Source organism: Hylaeus volcanicus, chromosome 1 (genome assembly GCF_026283585.1).
Source record: "Hylaeus volcanicus isolate JK05 chromosome 1, UHH_iyHylVolc1.0_haploid, whole genome shotgun sequence".
Classification (NCBI taxonomy): domain Eukaryota; kingdom Metazoa; phylum Arthropoda; class Insecta; order Hymenoptera; family Colletidae; genus Hylaeus; species Hylaeus volcanicus.
This window is the reverse complement of record NC_071976.1, coordinates 23,256,777-23,280,262: the sequence shown is the minus strand read 5'-3', so window position 1 is coordinate 23,280,262 and position 23,486 is coordinate 23,256,777. Positions and strand designations below refer to the sequence as shown.

At 36.8% G+C, this 23,486-nt stretch overlaps 1 protein-coding gene across 1 annotated transcript; it reads right to left on the bottom strand.

Moving 5' to 3' along the window:
- Window positions 1-651: 651 nt before the first annotated feature.
- LOC128883148 (aquaporin AQPAe.a-like) lies at window positions 652-23,485 on the bottom strand. Its single transcript, XM_054135205.1, has 6 exons — window positions 23,468-23,485; window positions 10,366-10,451; window positions 8,661-8,848; window positions 7,930-8,073; window positions 5,830-6,285; window positions 652-2,964 (listed from the first exon to the last, which is right to left on the bottom strand). Exons 2-6 carry the CDS (start codon window positions 10,379-10,381, stop codon window positions 2,959-2,961), a joined length of 810 nt encoding a protein of 269 aa, XP_053991180.1. The 5' UTR covers window positions 10,382-10,451; window positions 23,468-23,485; the 3' UTR covers window positions 652-2,958.
- Window position 23,486: the final 1 nt, after the last annotated feature.

Here is a 23,486-nt window from a genome sequence, read left to right as displayed (position 1 = left end):
TTATGTTAGTGTAGCATGCAATTACATTTGAAGCGTTACTTCTTAACAATGATGCAAATTGTACAATAACGATTATGCAAATGCGATTGCCAATTACACGATCTCTTGGCGAATACAATTATGTAGTATAGAGTTGCATCTGAAATATTACTTCTTGGACGATGATAACGATGCAAATGCAATTGTCGGTTACAATCACACGTCGAGTGCAATAAGGCGAGAATAATATCCAGTGGCATATGCAGTACTACTTGTTCTCCGGATCCAACAGCGCAGGTGCATTTGTAAATTACAACCTGCAGAGTTATTTCTCTTTTTCTCAAATGCAGTTAAGCAAACACAACGAAACTCTGGTTGGACAATTCCAGTTTATAGCAAAAAAATTCGAATATCAGAGAGTGGTAGAAAATGAAAATGCAACACCACGATCCAAATAGTCTCGTTTCCAATATCAGCGAAATCAGAACGACAGAGGCGCCTACAACGTAGACCGACCTGCATGCGTGGCTGTATCAATGCAGTTCGTTGCACGAGTTTAGTGTGAAAATCTTTATTAACTTAGCGTCACGTAGAACGAATTGTTTGTTTCAACTATTTTTATATATACAACGATGTGTTAACAAAACGCAGTAACCGCAATATACGGGAGTCTACTGTAAAATTTCTTTATTCTCTTATTTATTCTCTCTCTTATTTACGTTTTATTCATTTACATATTTTTGCCTAAGAGTAATCGTAAATTCGTGTAAAATTACTTTGTTCGATATTCAACAGGGGATAATTAATGTTCAAGCTCATTGTTTCGCGAATGCCTCCATGAAGCTCGTGAATCCATGAAACAGAGATCGTTTCATTCGAAATCCAAGATACAATGACGGCACAATCGCAAGATTCGTGCTCACACGAACATCACAGGATGTCTGTTTCATTCGGCTGTGCTTTACGTCGTCGTGATTAAATTCATCTACATAAATATAACAATTATGTACAATATAACAAAGAGTCGTCACGTAGCGCTATTGTTTGGAACGCATTTAACCGGCTCAATGGATGCAGTACGCTAGGCGTTTGATCGCTGAGCTATAGAGAGAATTCAAACGGGCACTCGCAAACGACATTCTCGAATCTGTGCAACGTAGATGACAAACAGAGTAGCGTGGCGACAGTGAAATGCATTGAAGCAGTGTCTCTCGATCCTTGAACTTGTTTCTAATTAACGCAAACAACAAAAGCGTTCCGTAGGCGACACAATTACGTGGGACACCCTGTGCATAAGTCTCTGTTTGGAGCATTCAAATGAAAATTCAGGCTCACTGTGTCGAAGGGTTAACGTGCACCCTTACTCAATGATATGCTCCTGATCGTAGGCAAAGATTTACAATTTTATATTCGTGAACCGCTTGAATTAAAAACGTAAACAGTGATGCGAATGGTTCAGTTTCTAGCACCCTGTGCTAAATTTCTATCTTTACGCGAGGAATTACACTGTTCGTAAGATACAATGCGGAACAAACCCTACGTTTTTGTTTATATCGATAGAAATACATAAGAATCAATGCGCGTCCTATTTTATGTAAACCCACTAAAAATCGTTTTCCAGGAACGAGGTTTGCGAAGATTATGGAAGGAAATGTAGCGTAATGGTATGGGCTGAAATTGGATACAACGGCAACACAGATTTAAATTTTATATCGGGCTGTACGCATACTACAGAATATATAGAATTAATGGATAAGCAATTGGAAGAACTAATAGTAGTAAGTCTATTACACTTCGTGTAATACAATTACATGAAATGATTGAATATTTGTACAAAAGTAAATGTGTATAAAATTATTTTTCTTAGGAAAATATAAAATTTCTAACCCATTCAGTGCCAGGCAATTTTTAAATAGGCTTGCACGGTCTCCTGACTTGAACATTGTTCAAAATGTTTAGGCTTATCTGTCACAAATATTTGAAATGCGGTGATGAAAGGTGGAGAGGAATTGCGAAGAGTAGAAAAGTACGAGAATTAAAACACTGCAATTTACAGCAAAAAGTTACACGAAAGTACAGGATTGTTGTACTAAAGAACGATATACGATATTGTGTTTTTTTACAAAAATTATAAAGTTTTAAATCAGCTCGCACGGTCTCCTAACTTAAACATTATCGGAAATGTTTAGGTCTATTTCGAAGAGTAGTACAATGAAAGAGTTAGAAGAGTGCTGTTTACAACAAAAAATAATTTAAAAAAACTCTTTAAGTAAATAGAAAAAGTATTACTTGAAATTTTACACAAGATAGGTGAATCTCCAAAATATCAATGAAAGATTCATCCATTATACAAACATATTTTGCATACAGAGTGCTATCATTTCGTCCCACCGATTTTAACTTCAGTTTACATTTATTTCCATAACCAAGGACTCGTTCCATTAAAACTGGTTTCCAATGAGTTTACATGCAACGAGACGTGCGATACATTGGTTACACAAAATATATAAATTTCTACGTATATATACATTAATTAATATGTACATTTTTACGTATACATTTAAGTATAAACAAGAACTATCATTCTGTCCTGCATTGTAGAGGCGAGCGAACAAGACGAGCGATATCGATGACAGTCTTGTGATTTCGCGAAATGGACGAGCAACGCTTAGACGATAAGATCGCGAATTGGGGGTGGATCATGGGGGTGTAAACTGATGCGTCAGTCTGTGCGATGCACGATTACCCGAGGCGAGGCGAAGGTGCTCGTGTGTATCGCGTTTGTTTCGAGGAGCGGTAACGAGCTTCGGGCTTTCAAGCTTCATCTGATTCGCGCTACCTCGTCCTAGCGAACATTGGATCGTCCGTGGGCTTCGGAACCGGTCGCCTGTCCTCCATTAAATGCTTAATCTCTTGTGGTTTCTTGAAGAAAGTGGTGATTGACCTAGGACGCTCCCAATCGGTCCGCTTTCCGCTCAGTCAGGCCTGCAACAGAGCAAAGAAACGGGGTTCATCGAGCTTTCAATAACGCTGGCTCGAACCACGAGCAGAAAATCTCTGCGAATATGATGACTCGCGATGATTCCTCGATGCTTTGCTACCAGGCAGCAATTGTTCGCGAAAGAATGTGCGTCCCGGTGTAACGCAGTGCATCATGGTTCATTGTTATCGCATCTAAAAGGGTCTAAACTAGTTGGTGGTGGCTTTCAAGTTCAATGAACGTATTCAAGCTACGATAATTAGAACTGTACTAGTTAACCAGTTACCTATGGGGTTCCCTTTTGAGAGCGCGCAACTATATGTGTCGCGAAAATCGAGCAATGACGAGTTTCGCTGTTTTTATTAAAATATTAGATCAAGAAGATGGTTTTATTTAATAAACAGAGTTTCCTTCGACTGACTTCTCGACCGCAGAGATATCACAGCGGTCCTTGCACAATTTGCAACACCATACAGAAATAATCCATGGGATAAGAAGTCGAACGACACAAGTAAGTATAACGCGGAACGCGAATCCCTGAAACGGCACTCGCCTGATCCATGTTAGGGTTCCCGTAGACGGTAAACCGTGAATGTTAAATCCCGTCGTCCCATAAAACTAGTTTTATCAAACTTCCTAGCACCAGCGACGATTTATCGTCGACCTTTACGGCCAACCCTTACAAGATAATCCCCGTCATGCGAAAAACCTTGGGGTACACGGTGCATGACGTTTATAGGATAAAGGCGGACGAGACCCGTTCCACGTTCGCTATAAAGCTTCGTTTAAAGTCGAACGAAGACACCATTAATGAGAAATATCGTCGAGACGAAAGCCGTTGACACGAATATAGCGCGTGCTTCAATTTCCGGTGACTAGGCTGCGTTGTTGAGCATGCAAATCCATAGTTTGATGGGGGGTTGGTGGACGAGTGCACGCAATCCCCGTTTTGCATATCCCATCGATTCCGTGCGTGAAAAATGTTTAATTGTACAGAATACGTCGAATTGTATTAACCAGTCAGCTGCAGCGTCCTCTTTTCGGAGCGCACACTTATGTGTGTCGCGAGAATCGAATTACGGCAAGTATAGTCGTCAAACACAGAGTAATATTGGATCGCAAAGACGCCTATATATTAGGTCGTTCCAAAAATTCGTCCCACTTATATTTCTGCTACTCAAATTACTTTGTGAAAAATGAATATGTTAAGGTCTTTAAAATATTTACCACTGCGTCAAGAACCACTTCGTTAATATTTAATAATGTACTATAAATTAGATTGTGTTATCTATTGTGTCAAAGATTATCTGTCAAAGAAATGAAAACCACTGTATAATTTATAGGATGCGTCAACTTAATCTGCAGTTGGAAAACTCCACTTTGATATCGTGCATATTTAACTCTGCAGTACAAATCATATAAACCAGTTATCAATCTATTAGAGTAATAACCATGCTTTATTTTGATATGTAGCTGAGAATCGCTGTGTCGGGCCTGTACGTGTCGGTCAAACCAAATCGTGATAACTATTTTTTCGAGATTTATCAATTATAGTTACATAAAGTTGCAGACTTATCAATTTATACGAAATTTCGTCCCATTCTGCAGTTTAGAATCGCTCCATTAATGTTGTGCACATCTAACTCCAAAGAACGAATCTAATCGTCTTAATTACAGTTTCGGTGTCTGATAGCCACATAAGTGTTTAGCTGCAGTTTAGCTCTTCGAGGCACACGATTTAAGAGAGAAGTAAAATTCAAGCTGTACAACGAACTGAATAAAAAACTTTAAATAAAATGTTGAACTATATGAATATAAGCAATTTTGGCACTTTAACGTGCATACCAAATATCCCACAGTGCATATAATTCTAAATAAATAGTGGATCAGTGTTTAACCTGACCCTGAAGAGTGAAATTGCCGATTATCGCAACGTTGCAAAAATCAAACGCAACGGTGGAACATCACGAGCATTCTTAAAAGGGAATTATATTTCCTGGAATCTGTTCCATCTAAAAAGAACGTGAACGCACGTGGAATTATTACGAGTCATTAGGAAAACGTCATCAAAGATTGCAGCGATACTAGGAATAATGTTAATGTTTTTGCAATGAATATTCATGCAATTCTTTGAAATTAGAGATTAGACTAAGGTCATGAACTTCGATAACAAGATACACGTGGAGGACAAAGTTCCGTTCACATGACAACGTATTATCTCAAGTTAAGTTAACTCCGTGTTCTCAACCTGTTTCATGAGATTTTTTCAATTGTATTTGAAAGAAGTTTGCAAATTAATCCTTTGACTGTGAAGGGCACCTATACATATACACATATACGCCCTCGAGAAATGGGCTTAGAGAAATATTTATTTTCGTTAAATCAATTTAAAAAAAAAAGTATCAGCTTATAGGGGATAATGAGATGCAACTTTGTTATATTTACAGATTATTCATAAGACGCTTACTTTCGGATCATTCCGAATTCGAAGATATCATCGATCATCTGAGACATAATGTAAAATAAACTAATTCCTATTGCGCGACGTCGTTAAATTCAGTCGAAACGACGACATAACGCTAAACTGCTGTGGATGTGTAAACAAATCCATAGTTTTATGGGGGATTTGTAGACAGGTGCAGGCGATGGCTATTTTGCATATTCCATCGACTTCAGGCACAGTTATGCTGGCCTAGAATTCTGTGATCCTTTCATATTCGATTATATTTTCAAGCAGACCGAGTATTGAGTGTTTCTCGGAATATTTGTTTACAGAAAAGAATTTGTGTAATATTTGTATAAATTTGAGAATATTTGATGTATGTTTTAAAGTACATTTGATAATAATATTAATATAATTGTTATCTTACCTCTGCCTTTTGAGTGTCCACGCCGCTCAACGCCACAGCCTCTGGGCCAGTCTCCTCTTCCTCTTCGTCGGCCACGCCGAAGACAGTTTTGTACGTGAAGGATGCCAAAAGGGCTCCACCGATTGGTCCGAACCAATAGATCCAGTGGTGGGACCACTGACTGTTCCACACAGCTGGCCCCAACGATCTGGCAGGATTCATACTGCAGCCGGTGTAAGGACCAAAGGCGAGGGCCAGTGCTGCAACGGTGAGGCCGAATCTAATCGGCACAGAGTCTGTGTTCTTTACGTTCCTCTTATCCCAGACGCCACAAGTGACCAACATCAGTATTCCAGTAGACGTGCCCTCCAGAATGAGGCCTTGGATGGCTGACAGATCCTGGTGTATATCGGTTACGCAAAACATGCTAGCTTCATCCGCGCCTTTGGCACTCAAATGGCTTCCTGGCGTCATCATCTGAAACGTGTGTTTAGATGTCGATCGAGAATTGTTTTCAAAAACATACATGTGTTGTACATGAACATCCATACGTATTTGGACAATTCCTGAATTGGAATAAGTATTTAAAAAAATGTACGAATTTATGATATTAAGGAATCTCACTTATGTTTCTTTATTCAGTCCGTGTTGCATTAGAGAATATATTTTATCAATGTCCTACCGGCAATAAAAAAATAATAAAAAACAATTGTATTTTTAATTTTCAAAGAAATCTACAAAATTTATATGTGCAATTAGTGTAAAATTACGGGAATCCGTAGAAACTGTAACATTTTAAATTATCCATTTATTTACTAATTTCTAGTACAAGTCCTTTTGAGATACATATAATCGTTCAATAGTTATGAATTTATTTTGAATTAGGAAAAAATGTACAACCAGAACTAATAATCGCATAACGCTACAAATATGCATTTGAAGCAAATTCATGTAGGAGAATTTCGTTGAATTTGAACGAGGACCTTTGCAAGCGAGAGTATTGCAGTTCCATCACTAATTACGAGCTTCCAACCCCTTTGTGAACCAAGAACCTCATTCTAAGCTATGGCTTTAGCACACCAACACACAACGCTTGCAAGCTATAATACACGCAATAGTACGTTCTGAGGTTGTAACAGCCATCATAAATCAGAAACGTTTAACACTCAACATTTACGATTTGAGTCATTTGAATATTCAGTGAATGTTACTCGAACATGTTAGATATTAAGGATGTATCTGAATATTCATAGTAATTGTATCGTGTAATGTTGGACATAAACCAAGTTCTTTAAGTTCATCGTTTCTCTCCAAAGAAGTATTATAAATATTTACTTTGATAAACAGTTAAATTTCCAAAACTTACTGCGTTATTTTGAATTAACGTATATTGTAACAAAATTTTGACATTTAAAATTTTTCATTTCATCTCTTCGACAGACTGATATTAATTTATTGTTAACTGTTATCACTGTCACCTTCGTGTTTTTAATTATATTTCGTTTTTTCCAAACAATTTATTTTCCTATAAATTTCAAGGAATCGACAATCAACTTTCGTATTCTGAACAAAACCCCAAGAAAGTTTATGATCGACAAATTACTCTTGTTCAGCCAGTATTTCTTGCAATACTTGTTACCCGCAAACGTTGTTAATTGCGTAAATTATGTATACAACAAATCAAATCGAGTTAACGATTTTTCCAGATCGACGTGTAGAATGATCTACATGGTGTGCCAACTTAAACTGCAGTTGAAATAAGCTATCCAACTGTGTAATACATCTCCGTAATCATCCTGCATCGCATATTGTGTCGAACTCCGACTAATATACATACAGAGTGTCTTGCTTTAATCTACAATAGCAAACCTTTGCTTGATAACACGGTACCCGTATAGGTCAAAGTTCCAATTGCAACTGCAACGTATTATCGAAAGCCGGGTTAACCCCAAGCCCCCTCACCGTTTCACACAGTTTATTCCTCTGTATAGAGGACAATCGCTAGACTCGACAATTGGTCGTGTTCTGATTTCTTTTGATATATTTTCGTTCGCCCGGCATACCACAATCGGTAACGTGTCCTGGTTTTATCCAGGACGAATGATTAACGAGCATACCAACCCTTAACATTCCAAATCCAACGATTCCACCGATCATTTGGGACAAAAGGTAGATCAAACCCTCCAAAAGAGTCTTCTTTCCCAGCACCACGGATCCCACGGTGATCGCTGGATTAACGTGAGCGTGACTGATGTGTCCCACAGACTGTAAATAAAATTCCAAGCAATCTTTACTATCTAATTCTCCTGGATCTAGTAGACGTTCATCTGCTCCCCCTCCCCCTCCCCCTCCCAACATTCAATTGTAACTCTTATCGCGCGAGGCCTATAAATTGTCTCGAAGCGACAACATAATTATCACCGATGCACGCAGAAATCATCGAATGCGGACATCTTTAATCGCGCGCCTACTGATCGTGTTCGAGAATTTCAACTGAACAACAAAACGTAACAACTGAATAACTAGATAATATTAAATTCTTTTAAGGGGGAAGATGTTTGTTTAGAATTTGAGCAAGAACAACGTTATTCCACTTTACAAATTCTCGAGAGTTTAGAGAACTTTCAAATAGGATTTAAAAATTCCGAAAAAATAGAGAAATTCGAGAATTCCTGAATCTCAAAAAATGAAAGTTTTCAGAAAAATATACTTGTCAAAAGGATATTACAAAAGGATATCTTTGTACGCGAGCTTGACGGTCGCGTTTAAAATCTATTTAATCCCGTTACGAAACCCTAAGAAAGTAAGTGTCAACGATCGTAGCGATCGTTCTTGTGAAGATCTCCACAGACCTGGATGACGATCATCACAGCCAAACCGAAGGTCACCGCGATCTGAAAGTGAGACGGGACCACGCCAAAGGTTCCAACGCATCCCATGCAACCAATCAGGACCAGCATCGAGGTGCCCATCATTTCAGCCAACGCTGTCAGTATCGTGTTCTTCATTTCACCCTCGCCATGCATTAACCTCTTGAAACCTAAAAGAACAAATAGACCAACAATTTAAATTTATTCTCACGTTTCGAGGACGTAATTATTACACTTCAACACTAATACTACCGAGATCAACGCACATCTATCATGCATATACAGTGGTGAGCATCTACTTAATACGTATCGAGATTTCAAAATTATCGAAATTTACAAAATAAATTTTATGAGTTAAAATTATGAGAGTTAAAATATATTTTTAATGTATGTATTTATTCTACGGATAGAATTTCATGGAAGTATATCCTTTATTTATTTAGGTACTCGCTATTATACTCCGTTGAATTTGTTTTCAATTGTAGATATAAAAAATATTCTATTGAAAAGAGTTCGTAACTTGCGATCGAAGTCTACAGAATAATACCTATGTTTAAATGATTTTGTACACACGTCTCTACATATTTATTCGTGTATTTAAAGATTCATTCGTCATTTTCAAACGGAGAACGAATGTTATTTTAAGGAAGTATATCACATTCGTGTCTTAATTTATATAAATCATTATCACATCGTTAGTTTGAAGTCATAGATATGTATGATGGACCATCAATGTACAAAATATCAATGTATATTTGTAATACTAATTTCTGTTCTCCTTTGAATCAACAACATTTCATGATTTTAGTCACTCAGAAATATTAGCGATTTCACCTAGAGACAGAATTATCATGTTCAAACTGGTTCCCAAAGTAAAATAACGTAGATATATTTCAAAATTGAAATAAACGTGAAATAAGGCAAAAATAGTGTTCTAAGAAACCTTATTTCAAATTTGTACAGGTCTGATTCATTGTGGATTTTATGATTAGTGCTGACGCTATAATTATTATTCTCGCAATATTCAGACAAAAGTTTTAATTAGGGTGAATGCTGGAAAGCACCAGGTGGTATCTAGATCTGTGGTGGACAACTTTACTTGCTGGTGAGTCAAATAAAATAAAAGGAACATATTCTGAGGATCGTTTTAATTTTAATTTCAGATAATATTAAAAATACTTAACAGTATATAAATTCAAATGTTTTTTAAGGTACCTTGCTTTCTAGTGGCTTCGTGAGATTAAAAAATCTCACTAACAAATATTAAAACACTCTTGTATAAAAACAATCACAAAATTATCGTTATACTCTTGTTGATCGCTACCAATTACGCTAGTGAAAATACAGATTAAAAGGTGGCACGAGTCCTTTGATCTTGCGCAACAGACGATGACAGAAGCAGTGAACGGGAAACAATAAATCGTGTTAAAATCAAGGTGCTCCGTGAGAACATGGTACATACTCGGTGCTCCCGAACATCACGACTCAACAACATTCACTGATTCAACATCTCGAATCAATGCGACAGGAAAGTACTACAGGAAACTCACAAACCAGAAAATACGGCACTTTCGACACAAATTCACTTTCTCGAACCTGGTACGGCGAGTATAACGTCACACTACAAGAAATTATGGAACTTCTTTTGGGGTTCAGCGTTTGAACGAGAAAAACTCACAGATCTTACCGCAACCTCGACTCATTCTATGCTGCTCCCGCGACTCGGCAGATTCTACGTGTACGCGAAACGACTTCCACCGACGGAGTAAGTTCCTGGAACAGTTAACTTGGTGAGGTTGACTTCGCGAAGGACGACGTGAATCGTTGGTACATGTGACTCCGCAGCTGGTTGGTCGAGATCTGTTCAACGCGCGGAAGCTCTGGTGACGAGATCGTTTAGATTACCGCGTGTAAACACCATTGAAAAACACGTGTTTTCCCCTGCTTATCTTATCAAAATTCTATTGACCTCGGATTAGGCACTACTCGAGTCAATGTCATATTAAGCAAAGTCCATCGTATGGAGTAACTTTCATGTTTTAAATAAGAGACAACGTGCATGTAAACTTCTGTAAAAGGAACCATACACGAACAATAACAGAATTGTAGATGTTGCAAGGGATGCTATTGCTGTTTAATGGAAACATTCACTTTTTTAAATGTATACATATGTTTACTTGTAAATTTAAAAATGAACTAACGTTATAAAATAATGTCTCAATGATGAAATTTTTATCGTCCTGCTGGTATTTGTTGGCTATCCCAAGCCAAAACTATCCACTGCTCTTCCATATATTTAATAATTTTCTCGAATTTCGTATACAATATAGAATTTACATAAATGCAATGATACACGACATGTTTTTAAATAAAATATCCATGTCGCTGCACTTGCATTTAGAAGACTACACTTTACACTCTTGTGGGATTATTTCCCAAGAATTACTACCTTTTTCCAAAGTATAGCCTTGCAACTTTCCCGATAGCCTCAAAGATAAATCTTCAGCAAAGAGGAAAAACAATGATGAAAATCAAGGACGGATGCGAAGTACGCCTGCGTGCACTTTTTAAAATTTTAGTGAATTATTAATTAACACTTTATAGACTAAGTTAATTAAGAGTACGACTTAGAACGTTGTTATAAAGACACGTATTGTTTTTAAGCTTACAGATTGCATAAACTAATATACATAAGTGTAAACACGAGTCAACTTAAAACGAATGACTCATGACCGGTTAGCAAAGCGTTAACAGGTTGATCCTGAATAATCTGTCTTGAGGGAATATACTAACGATGAAGTGTAGGTAAATTTAAAAACAATGTTTCATATTTTCCTATCGAAACCTGATTAGATATTGAGCAAAATGGATTATCGGATATTGACATTGCTACTTGCAATCTGTTGGATTCTTTGATATATATTCGTCATCTGTAACATTTTTTTTTAAATCTTTATCTAAACTTTAAGGAATAGGAAATGCGCTTTTGTAGAGGACACGTTTGAAATTCTCTTTGCGACCCAGCACGAAATCGACTATTGGTTTATATTCAAGAACATCCTGTAGAATACTAAATAGCCTCTTGCAACAGTATTGAGGAAACCTTTGGCATCCGATTAAGTATCTGACAACGAGACGAGAAAAGTTGAAAGGCATCTTGCGAATAAGCTTGGTTCCTCCGCAATGGGAAATAATTATTTTCTGTAATTAGATGCTCCCAGCGACTATGAAACTTATCTCATTGCACTTTTTAACCAGTATCGAGCTGACGTTGTTCAGGTGGTAGGAAGACGCGAAGATTAACTCTTCGAGGTAGATGATTGCTGCTAGCATTAAATTGTTTTAATTCGTGAAACATCTGCTATTACTAGAACGGATGTTTATGCAAATTCATATTTTCAGAAATTCAAAAAAATAATTGAGACTTAAATCAAAGCATATTTTATACATCCTCATTGATTTCTCCATATTTCTATTAAGTATAAATGCAGAAACGTGTGCAGTCTAGTTATGACATTTATGAAAAGAAATTTAACCATTTGTTTTAAGACAGATATATATGAAATTCACGACGACAGGTACGTGCGTCCTCTGGACCCAAGTAATAAACCCAGATGAATGTACTAAATAAATGTGGTAATGTAAATATAAAAACATAAATGATATTCATCATTAGATTCGTAACTTTTCATAAATACTTAATCCAAATCGAAGAAGTGTCCACGTACTTATGGATAGGTCTGTAATTCGACGCACGGTAGCAGTGATTTACAACCTCAGATCAGCTACATAACAAAGTGACAGCTGAAGCACTTTACGATCAGTTTCTGAAGGGGGGAAGATCGGTATCACGAGACGCGAAAAGAACTTTCGTAAACACTCGAAACGTATCTCGTCAGGTGACTTTGAAGCCTCTGCGCGGGGGAACGTTATCTATAAATGCGTGATCCAGCGTGATCTGTAAATGATGATCCAGCTGCTTCGTAATTTATGGAACGGTTTTTGGCCTTCCGATGAACGATGTAACGACAATCTCGTCGACTTCGCGAAGGGAGATGAATGATGCAACATTCTTGGTTCCGTGTTACCGTGCAATGGCGACTTCCTGCATCGATGCTCGATCGAGGCTGGAATCCTCGCGACGACAGCCGCGATAAAACGATTTTATGACCGATTCCGAACGATTCCCGTGAATTTCAACACGTCCCGTTCGAACTACCTTGACTCAAATGCCGGGATACGTGGTTCGAATAGTGAGCAAGGTTCTCCAGGATGATGCTTTTACCATGAACTCGATCGAATCCTGGCTGCGATCAGCAATGGCTCTAAACATGCATCAGCAGCACTATTTGCAATTTTTCATTGTAGTATCGCAATAGTATATTGCTGATCCTATCGTTGGAGGCGTAGCTTTCGTTTATCGTTTATTTGCATTGAATCGGTCGTATTGGAAGTTCAGCCATCTACTCTATTAGCTTTATTTGTAAATAACTTTCATTTCTTCACTTACAATCTATTTCCGAATTAACTATTACGTAATAGGTCTAAATTAATTATATAAGCACCATAAATGATTATCACTTGTTCGCACTTAGCAGTCAAATTATAAATTGCTACCTGCAGAGGGTTCCTTGAAAGCATGATTATTTGTTATCTGCAGCGAAAGTTATTTATGAATTAACCTAATATTTGTTATGATACTTACACTGTGTCTTTAAAGATTCACTTAACAACGAAGCTAAATCGCCGTCACTTGTATAGAGTCGACACATGCGACGTCGAATCGTCGACGAGGTCGATCGTCCTGCGTTTGGCGCGCTGGACCACGATCGTCGGTGATTGCAGATAACGAAATCGCAAATCGCGTCGACGATGTCCACGTGGATCCAATTTCCACGGATATGGATATTTTCATCAGCGCGAGCGATCGATTGGTTCGATGGCGAGTGTGCACGGACAGGGCAGGTGCATCAATCACAGTGCACTCTTCCAATGAGCGTCCATCCCTGATTACTTTCCGTGTATTCGGGACCGGAAAGGCGAATTCGCGGTTGCAGTATATGCGGCTTGGCTGTACAAAATGCAAATAGGCGGACGTGTTTCGCGGAAAAATCATTCGTTTCGTTCTGTTCTCTGCCCGAGATCGCTTTCAATGCACCCTGCGCAACGGTGAACACCGTGAAATTGTTTTTTTCCCTTCCCCTGTCGCTTTTGCCATTTTCGTTCCCTGGAAATAACTAGAAACTTAGTTGGAAAATGATCAATTCTTGGACTGGATTACTAAGAAAGAGTGATTACTGACTCTTGACCTTTCTTAATTCTGACATTGTGTTATCGAAATGTTGGTATCGACTAAATTCATTAATTAATCGCGTTTTGTGTCATATTTACGTATATATGTATGTAGGTTTTTATCTTCGATCTTTTAACTAGAACATTCTACGTGTAATGATAACTGGCTTATCAGTCCAATCAAATTCTGTCTTAATAAGAACATCAATCTTATTATCAATTCCTATATCTGTTACTGTTCCGAGATAGAGAATGTTATCGATAATGTTAACGACCAATTAAATTTTACAAAAAAGATTAAAATTGTTTGTTAATAACCATCATATTATCCTCACAGCGTGCAGTTTTGAAAAAGCTTTTTAAATGAACTGAGATATAAAAAGTTTAAAAAATTTTTTATTAATACCTATACTTTGTAAATAATTTATAAAAAGTATTCTCGTTTCTTAAATCAAGGTTCCATTTATTTTTATACTCAACATTCAATGTATATAATTTTCAGAACAATACTTTTTATAATTCCCGAGGAGGACCGAAACGGTAACATCGAAGACATTTTAATACAATGCTTGGGAGAATCATAAATGACTTTCGAATTTTCTTTAATTCGAATAATCTCAATTTCTAATTAGAAAATTTGCAAGTACAGAAAGGAGCCCCGAAAAATTTCGATTGTGTCATGACTTTCATAATCCAGTTATAACACCAAATTAATTCGACGAAGTAATCGATTCCTCTTATCAATGGTAACGAATAACCTATTTAGATAATAACGTACCCAAGTGCTTTTTTTTTCGAGCTGGATTCCCGATCATAATGAAAAATTTGTTGCGTCACAAACGTATTATGCAACAACGCTCGAGTATCCTTCTATAAAAAGGAACGTAAGTATTAGACGGACAAATTTTCCATGTGTATAACTACGATAAAAATCACGACTATGAATGCGCGTATTTGCATCCGTTTTAACTTAATGTTTCTTTTTCATTGTATTCTTGGCACCTCGGCGCTACCCACCAGTTCTTTTCAACAACCATTCCTTCTATACTCTCGTGTCAACTTTTAATTAATCTATGTGATAAAACTCATTTTCATTTCCTGAAAGTATCTTTCAAAAAGTATCCTGACGTTGTATTTCTCTGTTAACTTTACAAAAATCCAAGCATATTTTATTCGTTGGCGATGGAATCAGGAGTACTGTTTAACTCTTACTTTATCTCTTCTAATTTCGAGACATATTTAAGCTCGATTCGCGCGAACAATTAACATACCTCCAGCGTTCACTTTTGCGTCGGTGAATGGATGATTGCCCTCGATCCGCTCTACACAATGTAATTACGCGTAATCTATTCCCGTCGTTTTGTTTCACTCGCAAACAGAAGACGTTTAAACATTTCTTTAGGGCGCGACAGTGAATAATCACGTATTTCGAGACATTTTTATTACTAAATATTTGCTTGAAGATTAGATGTGATCCGTCATCTAAAAAAAGAATATCGCGTAGTAAACAAGCCAAGAAAAGAGACTTAAAGAATTCTTAGACAGCATGGTTGCAGTCATTTTTCAAAATTATTCTGAACAAGACAAAGTCGTTAGTATTATCTCCTTAATAGTACTCTAGGATTTTAAGATAGGTAAAGATTTTTTTGCTTAATTTTTTAAATACATTTACATGTTTATATTTTTATGCATTTATATATTTATATACAGGATGCCCCACCTAACTTGTGCATCTTACATATCTCACGAGTTTTTTGTAATAGAAAGAAATATCACATGACTGATAGACAAAAAGAAAATAATTTCATGTTATTTGAAATTTCAAGATCACTGGCGTTTTTTAAATTGGAAGTGCAAACGGTTATTTCAAATAATCAACAATATGTCTACCATCTAACATTTTATAGTAGGAAAGGGCTCTTCAACGTAATTAGCTCGAAATCTCGAGGACCCTAAATCCGCCCTTTGACTTTGACGACTCAAGATGTGTACGCATCCCTAATAAAGGGAGAGAGATCGTTGATGGTCCAACGATCATTCGCCTACAATTGCAACGATGCTTTAATCTATGATCCGCATACAATCGGCCGATTCCATAGAAACGCCGTCGAGAGATTACGCGGCAATTTGTCGGTATAATCTGCCTATTAGGGGTATAAACGCCGTCAGATATACTGCACGGCGTACAGTTCGAGCATAAATTGACTAATGGCTCCGTGGCAGGCTGCCCGGGTACGACGCGGTGCGAGTCGACGCCGACGTCCCTTATTTCCTCCTCTCAAGGTTCGTCTTCAACCAATTTTCATTAGCTCGCCAAGCTACGTCCGATGGAATTGCATTCTTGCAACGGGATTACTCTCCTTTCTCGAGCCATTGCGTTCTGCGTTCTGAGTACCTAAGAAGACGCATGAGTATAGCTTTGGAGGTTGAGGTCGACAGAATCGAACACTCGTGGGATGTTCTTGGGATAACTGAAACGAATTTCATCCGGATAACTGGAACGAAGTCTTTCACTACTATTTATGGCTATGCGATTATTACATTCATTTTAATCTGTTGAAGGGGAGAAACAGTCGGAAAAGTCGTGACGCATTTTTGCAACAGGTGGCACTAATTTACTTTTGGTAGTACTAGAGTCAGTTGCAACCACGTGATTGCTGTCATTTGACAACTAAGAACTTTAGCTTCGTACTAAACAAAAGACTGATCGACTCGGTTGAGTTTGGAAAATTTTACGATAAATTGAAAATGGAAGATCAAACTGTGCATTTTCGCCATATTCTATTATTTTACTTCCATAAAGGGAAGAACTCAAGTCAAGCTTGCGAAAAGTTGCGTAAAGTTTACGGTGACAATGGTTTACAAGAACGTCAGTGCCAACGATGGTTCACGAAATTCCGTGCTGGTGATTTTAATCTCAGCGATGCTCCTCGGTCAGGGAGACCCATCGCGGTTGATGATGACAAAATCAAAGCAATAATTAAAAAATTACTGGAGCTTGGATGGGATGTGTTACCACACCCACCATACTCGCCAGATCTTACGCCATCGGACTTCCATTTGTTTCGCGCTCTTCAAGCTTCTTTGCGTGATATAACGTTCGATTCCGATGAGGCTGTTAATCAGCACCTTAGTCAGTTTTTCGCCGATAAAGACAGGTCCTTCTATAAACGAGGAATTATGAAACTCACTGAACGGTGGCGAAAGGTTATCGAACAAAACGGGCTATATATCATTGATTGATCCTTATCCTTTATATAAATAAATAACATTTGAAAAATCAAGAAAAAATACGTCATGACTTTCTCGACAACCCAATAGTTGGGCTTAGGTTTGCCAATTTTCATAATTTAAGTAGGTAAAGGTTTCCAAATAAAACGAATGAATCTTCCTTATACGTCATTTGTGTTTTCCTTTTAGATAGTATTTTATCGCTAGTCTGTGGATGTTAATGCAAATTCATATTTTTACAGATTCAGATAAAAATCTGAAATTTATATGAAAGTACGTCTTGTCTTTTGAACAGCGTAACATGTATTTTTCCATTCATATTCGTATCGTGAAAGAATGGATATCGTGCAATGGTAAAGAAAGGTTTTTACTATTCGGAAGTACAGAATTGAAAATTGTAGCTTATAACTGGTACATACAGTAGATGTAGAATGTATTCGTACACCGATCAATTTCCCAAAAAACTTTTGTGTGAAATTGTAGTTTCTTAACTTCTTTTTGTATAATCAATGATATTTTACGTATTCTCGGAAGTCTCTAAGATGGATATAGTCCAAACAACATTTACTAGTTAATATAATTTGTGAAATTAACAAAACATTTACAGTAGAGTTTGTAACGTAAACATATTAGTTTATTGCTCCGTACGAATTAGAAAACATCAAATTTCCAGTAAATTACTTTTAAAAATGGCTCTAATAGAGGAATTGAAGAAGATCCCACTTCGAATAACTAATAATTTAGTTAATTTAATGCTTAGAAGAGTTACAATAATTATAAAATCAAAAGGAAATTCCACGAAGGAAGTATTATATGCTTGTAAATTAATGTAAATTTCTTTTTTTTTAATCAAGTTTTAAAAATTAAACAGTTGTGCGAATACTTATTGCTTCAACATTTCTATCGATCTATCTAATTCTTTTTTCTTGTTAATTTCGCAACTTACATAAATAGCTATACTTTTTGTAATCTATCTATTCTAGATATTTCCGAGAATATGGAGAATGTCATTGTTTATAAAAAATAAGTTAATAAATTACAATATTACATAGTTTTTTTGGAAATTGATCGGTGTACGAATACTTTCTACACCCACTGTATGTATTTGTGGCTTAGTACTATGAAATCACATAGCGAACCGAGAAGTTTGTTCGTGCTGTTTCAAAAGGGAGTTATTTCGCGCTCTATAGCGAAAACTTTCCAGGAAGTTTCATTCTATTGTTTATATGAAAAAGAAAGAGGATACAAAAGAGCTTCCGTTACCCCTTTCTTTGTTACATTTACAAGGATGGAAGTTTCGTTTTTGTTAGAATGAAAAAGAAACAGCGTACTGAATCATTCTTGTCTTTTATTATTTTAACATTTACATTGCTAAATTTTGTAGTTTGCATTGACGTCACTGTCGTTAGACGTACGAATTGTTTTGTTATTTTCAATTTTCGAACTTCGGTATTGGCTCAAAGTTGAATATTGGACATTTTATGGTTTCTCTGTTCTTTTGACTACAACATGGAACATTTTTTAGAAGAAATTGATTCCTACATTTTAAGACTAACTTGTTTATTTCTATCAAATCTGGTCATTACTAGATCACTATTTTTACTAATACAGACAAATAATTAAAATACGTAATAGCGTAATGATCTTGTCGTTAGAGTGCTTTCAAGTTCTCTACCGGAAAAATACCATTTCACATTAAAAATTTGTGATTTATGATTTTCCTGTATCTCTACTCTAGAGCTCCTTGATTTCTGCATTCGTTGTGACTCAGTCTAGTCACTTCAAGGTAATTTTGTTATAGGTCATGGAGTTTTCTTTCTTATCGCCTATAACTTACCAGTATAAAGAATGCGCGCGATTATTCAACAAAATTGAAGGCCTCTGTGATATATCTGTATGTACGCTAAAAACTGAAATGCTTCTGTCTAATGAAACTTAACGGATACAACATGTTTTACAAAAAAAATTTCTTTAAAAATCATTAAATATATTGTAACTTCAAATCGTAATAGTGATTGTCTCGCACTTTATATAAAAAACAAGAAGTAACGTAACTAAAAGTCTCTGGTGGCGAACGTATAAATGTACAACGTTGCTTCTTATTATGCAAAACACGATCACGATAAACAACCAAATTACGTAATTCTTTTTGATTTTCTAACGGGTCGCACTGCCCCTCTGCGCACAATCGCTCCTTCCCCTATCGATCAGACATTCGACACCGTATTATCGTTTCAGCTTCCGGTTGGCGTTAGGACGCGTCGCGGCTCGATAAACTCTCCGCCATTAAAATCGATCGAGTTGCCCATTAGTCGTCAATTAACGGTAGCCATCGACGATCTCGGCGAACGATTCGCGGAAAGCCAGAAACGCGGTGAAAAATCGTCGGACAAACGACAACGCGAGAGGCTCCTTATCACGAACGTAACGTAATCTAGAAAGCTTCCGCGTGATATACGAGCGATTGATAAGGTCAACAGGGCCAGGTTTTCGTAAGCAAACAGGACACAGTGTGTCACATTTCGTTCAGGCCCAATGCATTAGCTGCTTTCCGACAGTACAAATAGAGAGAGAGAGAGAGGACGGGACAAAAAGTGCTGGTGTTATCAGCTGACGTTAAGTGATAACATTTGCTCTCTAGCAATTGATGTCGGCCTTGTCATGTGTGGATTTCGTAAACTACGAGACCAAGATCTGACAGCGATTCAAGAGATTCGTGCTCCACGGGGATGAAGAACGCCTGACCGAAAATGCTTCAAAAAACTATATTTTAATAATGTGTTTGATCTTTTACTCTCGAATGATCCAACGTAAAATTATTCTTGTCAACTGTGGAAAACGAGGATTTTCATGTGGTTATTCTCAATGAAAGAAATAAATCAAAATAAACGAAAAAGTTTTGTTTACTAGTTTAGCATGTCTACCGTTATGTATAAAAGTATCGACATCCCACAGTTATTCGTCATGTGAAATAAAAATTTTTTTAAAGAAAGCCTTTTCTTTCAAGCGTACAATAATAGCTCCTTAATCGCGTCATTGGCTACTGAAATTCTATTTAAAAATCCCGTACTTTGACCGATGAATAATTAAAGTTTCGCAGGAAACAGGCATCCGCGCCCGCATTCCATTTAACAAGCGTGAAATATTCATCGAAACGACGAACTTCTGATACTCTAAGCGCTGTCCCTGCCTTTGTCACGCCAAGTTCGCCCCTGTTCCCGCCAAGTATCGACCACGACGCATCGAATCTCTGTACGTGACTCCAGAACATGTCGGCGACTCAAGACAAAAGTGATTTTCGCTGAATCAGAAGCTTGTTTTTGTCACTACGATTCTTCGTTCATTCAAAGGTCAATGAAAGTCAACGTTCGTAAATGGTCGGAAATGAGAAAGTTTTGCATATGTATTTATGCATCACCACCTTTCAGGTCAAAAAAAGACACTGTTAACATTTTATCTACTGAGAGTCTATAGGCTTTTTATAATTACAATGTCTACCTACTAGAAACTATTAATTGTGTTTTTGGGTGTTCATCTATAGTGCTTCATTTTAGGAAACACATAAAGCTTATGCTATACCTAGTATAGCGAATGTGTACAACGCGTACAATAACAGTAAATTACCATATTCACTATTTAAAATAAGGAATAGCATTTTATAAATAACACTATCAACAACGTAATTTCTGTTTGTGAGAAAACGATTATCAACGCGTTAGAAACATAGACTGCCAAGAATTAATTTATATAGAAAATGTAAGAATCCTTATACAACATTAATTCCATCTTACAAAAATATTATTAGGTCGTCCTAAAAGTTCGTGCCATTTATACTTTTATTTCTCAAATTAATATGTGAAACATACTCTCAAGTGCCACAAGAAAAGATAATCTGTCTCATTTCACAATAGTTTCTCACCTCCCTCACATAGTCATTATACCGTTACTAGAAAATGTCTGTGGTTTTTTTATTCAATTTCGACACAGTCTTCAGCACGAACTTATGAGACGACCTAATACTTTCACGTACTTTGAATTTCTCAGAATGTCAGATATTGTCATAAAATAATCCAATTCGAGAAATTCTTCTATTTAAATACATTCCTTTTAAATGATTAATACCACGTGCACGGCTGGCGTTTAAATCTCAAACGCCAACGTGTGCGCTCGGCGGGATCAAAATACAACGTGGTGCAAGGTCTTCCGCGCTATCGATCTGGAAATTGCACTACAGACAACAGCAACTTCCCGCGAACCGTAATCGTCTCGGTCAGTCGTTCGAAAGTCGCAAAACTGTGTCACGCGTTTCTGCAAACGTGTGTCGGGCCGTCCTGACACAGTACTGTGTATTGTGTACAGAAGCCGTCTTTCCACTTCACGTGTTTATAGTCTTGGATGACGCTACCTACTCGAAATTGGGTTAGGAAAAGTGGCGCCACCCGTATTTGTATAAATTCGAACCAATTCATTTTTACGATACGTTTCATTACAAATTGAGGATGGCAATTGTTGATCGTGGTTTTTTTCTTAAACTAAATAACTGTAAACATGTCTACAAACTCTAGAGATAATAAATCTTCATGAAAAACATCAGTTGATACTTGCTTTTATCGGGTGCAGTGTATTGTGTACAGAAGCTGTATTTTCACTCCACGTGCCTGCTCTTGTTTGGCGTTGTCTACTCGAAATTCGTTTAGGAAAAGTGGCGTCACTCGTACAGGAAAATATGTATTTGTTCCAGGGACTAATCAATTTCTACGATATGCTACTTACAAAACAAGGAAATGTATGGTAATTACTGATAATGGTTACGATCTTAGTTGTAGGTATTTTAATCTAATCTCAATTCGAAAAATCCAGAAATATTTGTAACCAATTTTCTTTGTCAATGTACTAAGGAATATATCCATAAACAAGAATCCTTTCTGTTAAATTAAATGACTGTATAACGTCGTCACTAATTTTAGAGATGATTAATCTTTATGAGAAACACTAGTCGATATCTACTTTTATTCTATTAGATTCATGAACATAAACAGATAAAGGCCTACGAAGATTCACTTTGTTCTCTGTATACAGTTTCTTCATAATAATTAATTCCATATCTTTCTTTGTCCGTTTTTATAAATTCGCCTAGACTTACAAATATTTAAAACGTGTTAAAACTTACGAATATATTTTATTTTTACTAGACTCTTGATTCGTTGCCAACAACGATACGAGATAACATTCCCCACAGAAGATAAACAAAAGAGTGCGGTACATATTTTCCCGTACCATGTCTCGTTTTCGAAAACATCGAATGCGAACATTACGGGGCATGCGCACCATAAAACAACCACGTACTTTCAACCTCAATTTCCTAGAAAATGAATCCAACCATGGAAAAACATTATTTCACATACTCGGTTCATTTTCTTTCGCCCGTGTATCTTCATATATAGCAAAACTTTAACGTCGTGACGTGAAACACAATATTATGAACGACGCGTTCGTGGACAGTGTTAGACGACTAGGTACATTGCCTAGACCTAAGGATCGCGACAAATGACACTGATTATTAAGATCGAGTCACTTGCTGAGATAGTCATAATTTAAAATTTGCTCAAATCTTTGAGGTAAGATGAGTTAAAAATAGTCACGTCTTTTCTTTTAAAGGTAAAGTTATGAGATTGTGATTCTGTGCAACTTGGTTTCACTTTTCTTTTAATTTCAATTATCAACTAATAGATTAAGTACACTTTAGAATATATGAATCTGAATTTGAACTTTTCTTTCCAATCGTTTGTCTCAAACATTTAATAACCACCGAATGAATACACTCCACATTTATTTGCATTCTTAACGTGTACATAAGGAGTTTTAATTTAGATAAACCAACATTCCTTCAACCTAAATTAATCCTTTAAAATTGTAAGCTTTATGAAACATGTACAGAATCGAAACCTATCTATCTTTTATTCGTTTCCCGAAATTTTCATTTAAACAAGAATTTTTCCCATCTCTGGTCACCGACCTACTTTCCACCGAGGATTTGATACGAGTGCCAAGTACCTACTTGATTCGAAGGCGTATCGATCCAAAATAATACGCGTATTAAACGCCACCGCAGCGCTGTACACACTCGTGTACTTTGTGGAAACGGCTGATTTAAGATCAATAGAGTTGCGCACCACTGCTGTAAACTAAGTCACTTTCAATCTCATACACTCGATTCGCTGGACACATTTTCTTCGCCCAAAGAAAATCCCTGCGATGTGTCTTACCTGAGCGTAAATCGTAGGA

Excerpts from the sequence above, each read along its gene's own strand:
- LOC128883148 (XM_054135205.1), bottom strand. Across the intron at positions 8,074-8,660 it reads CTGTGATGATCGTCATCCAG|TCTGTGGGACACATCAGTCA; the intron begins GTCTGTGGAGAT and ends TTTTATTTACAG. Across the intron at positions 6,286-7,929 it reads TTGGATTTGGAATGTTAAGG|ATGATGACGCCAGGAAGCCA; the intron begins GTTGGTATGCTC and ends CACACGTTTCAG.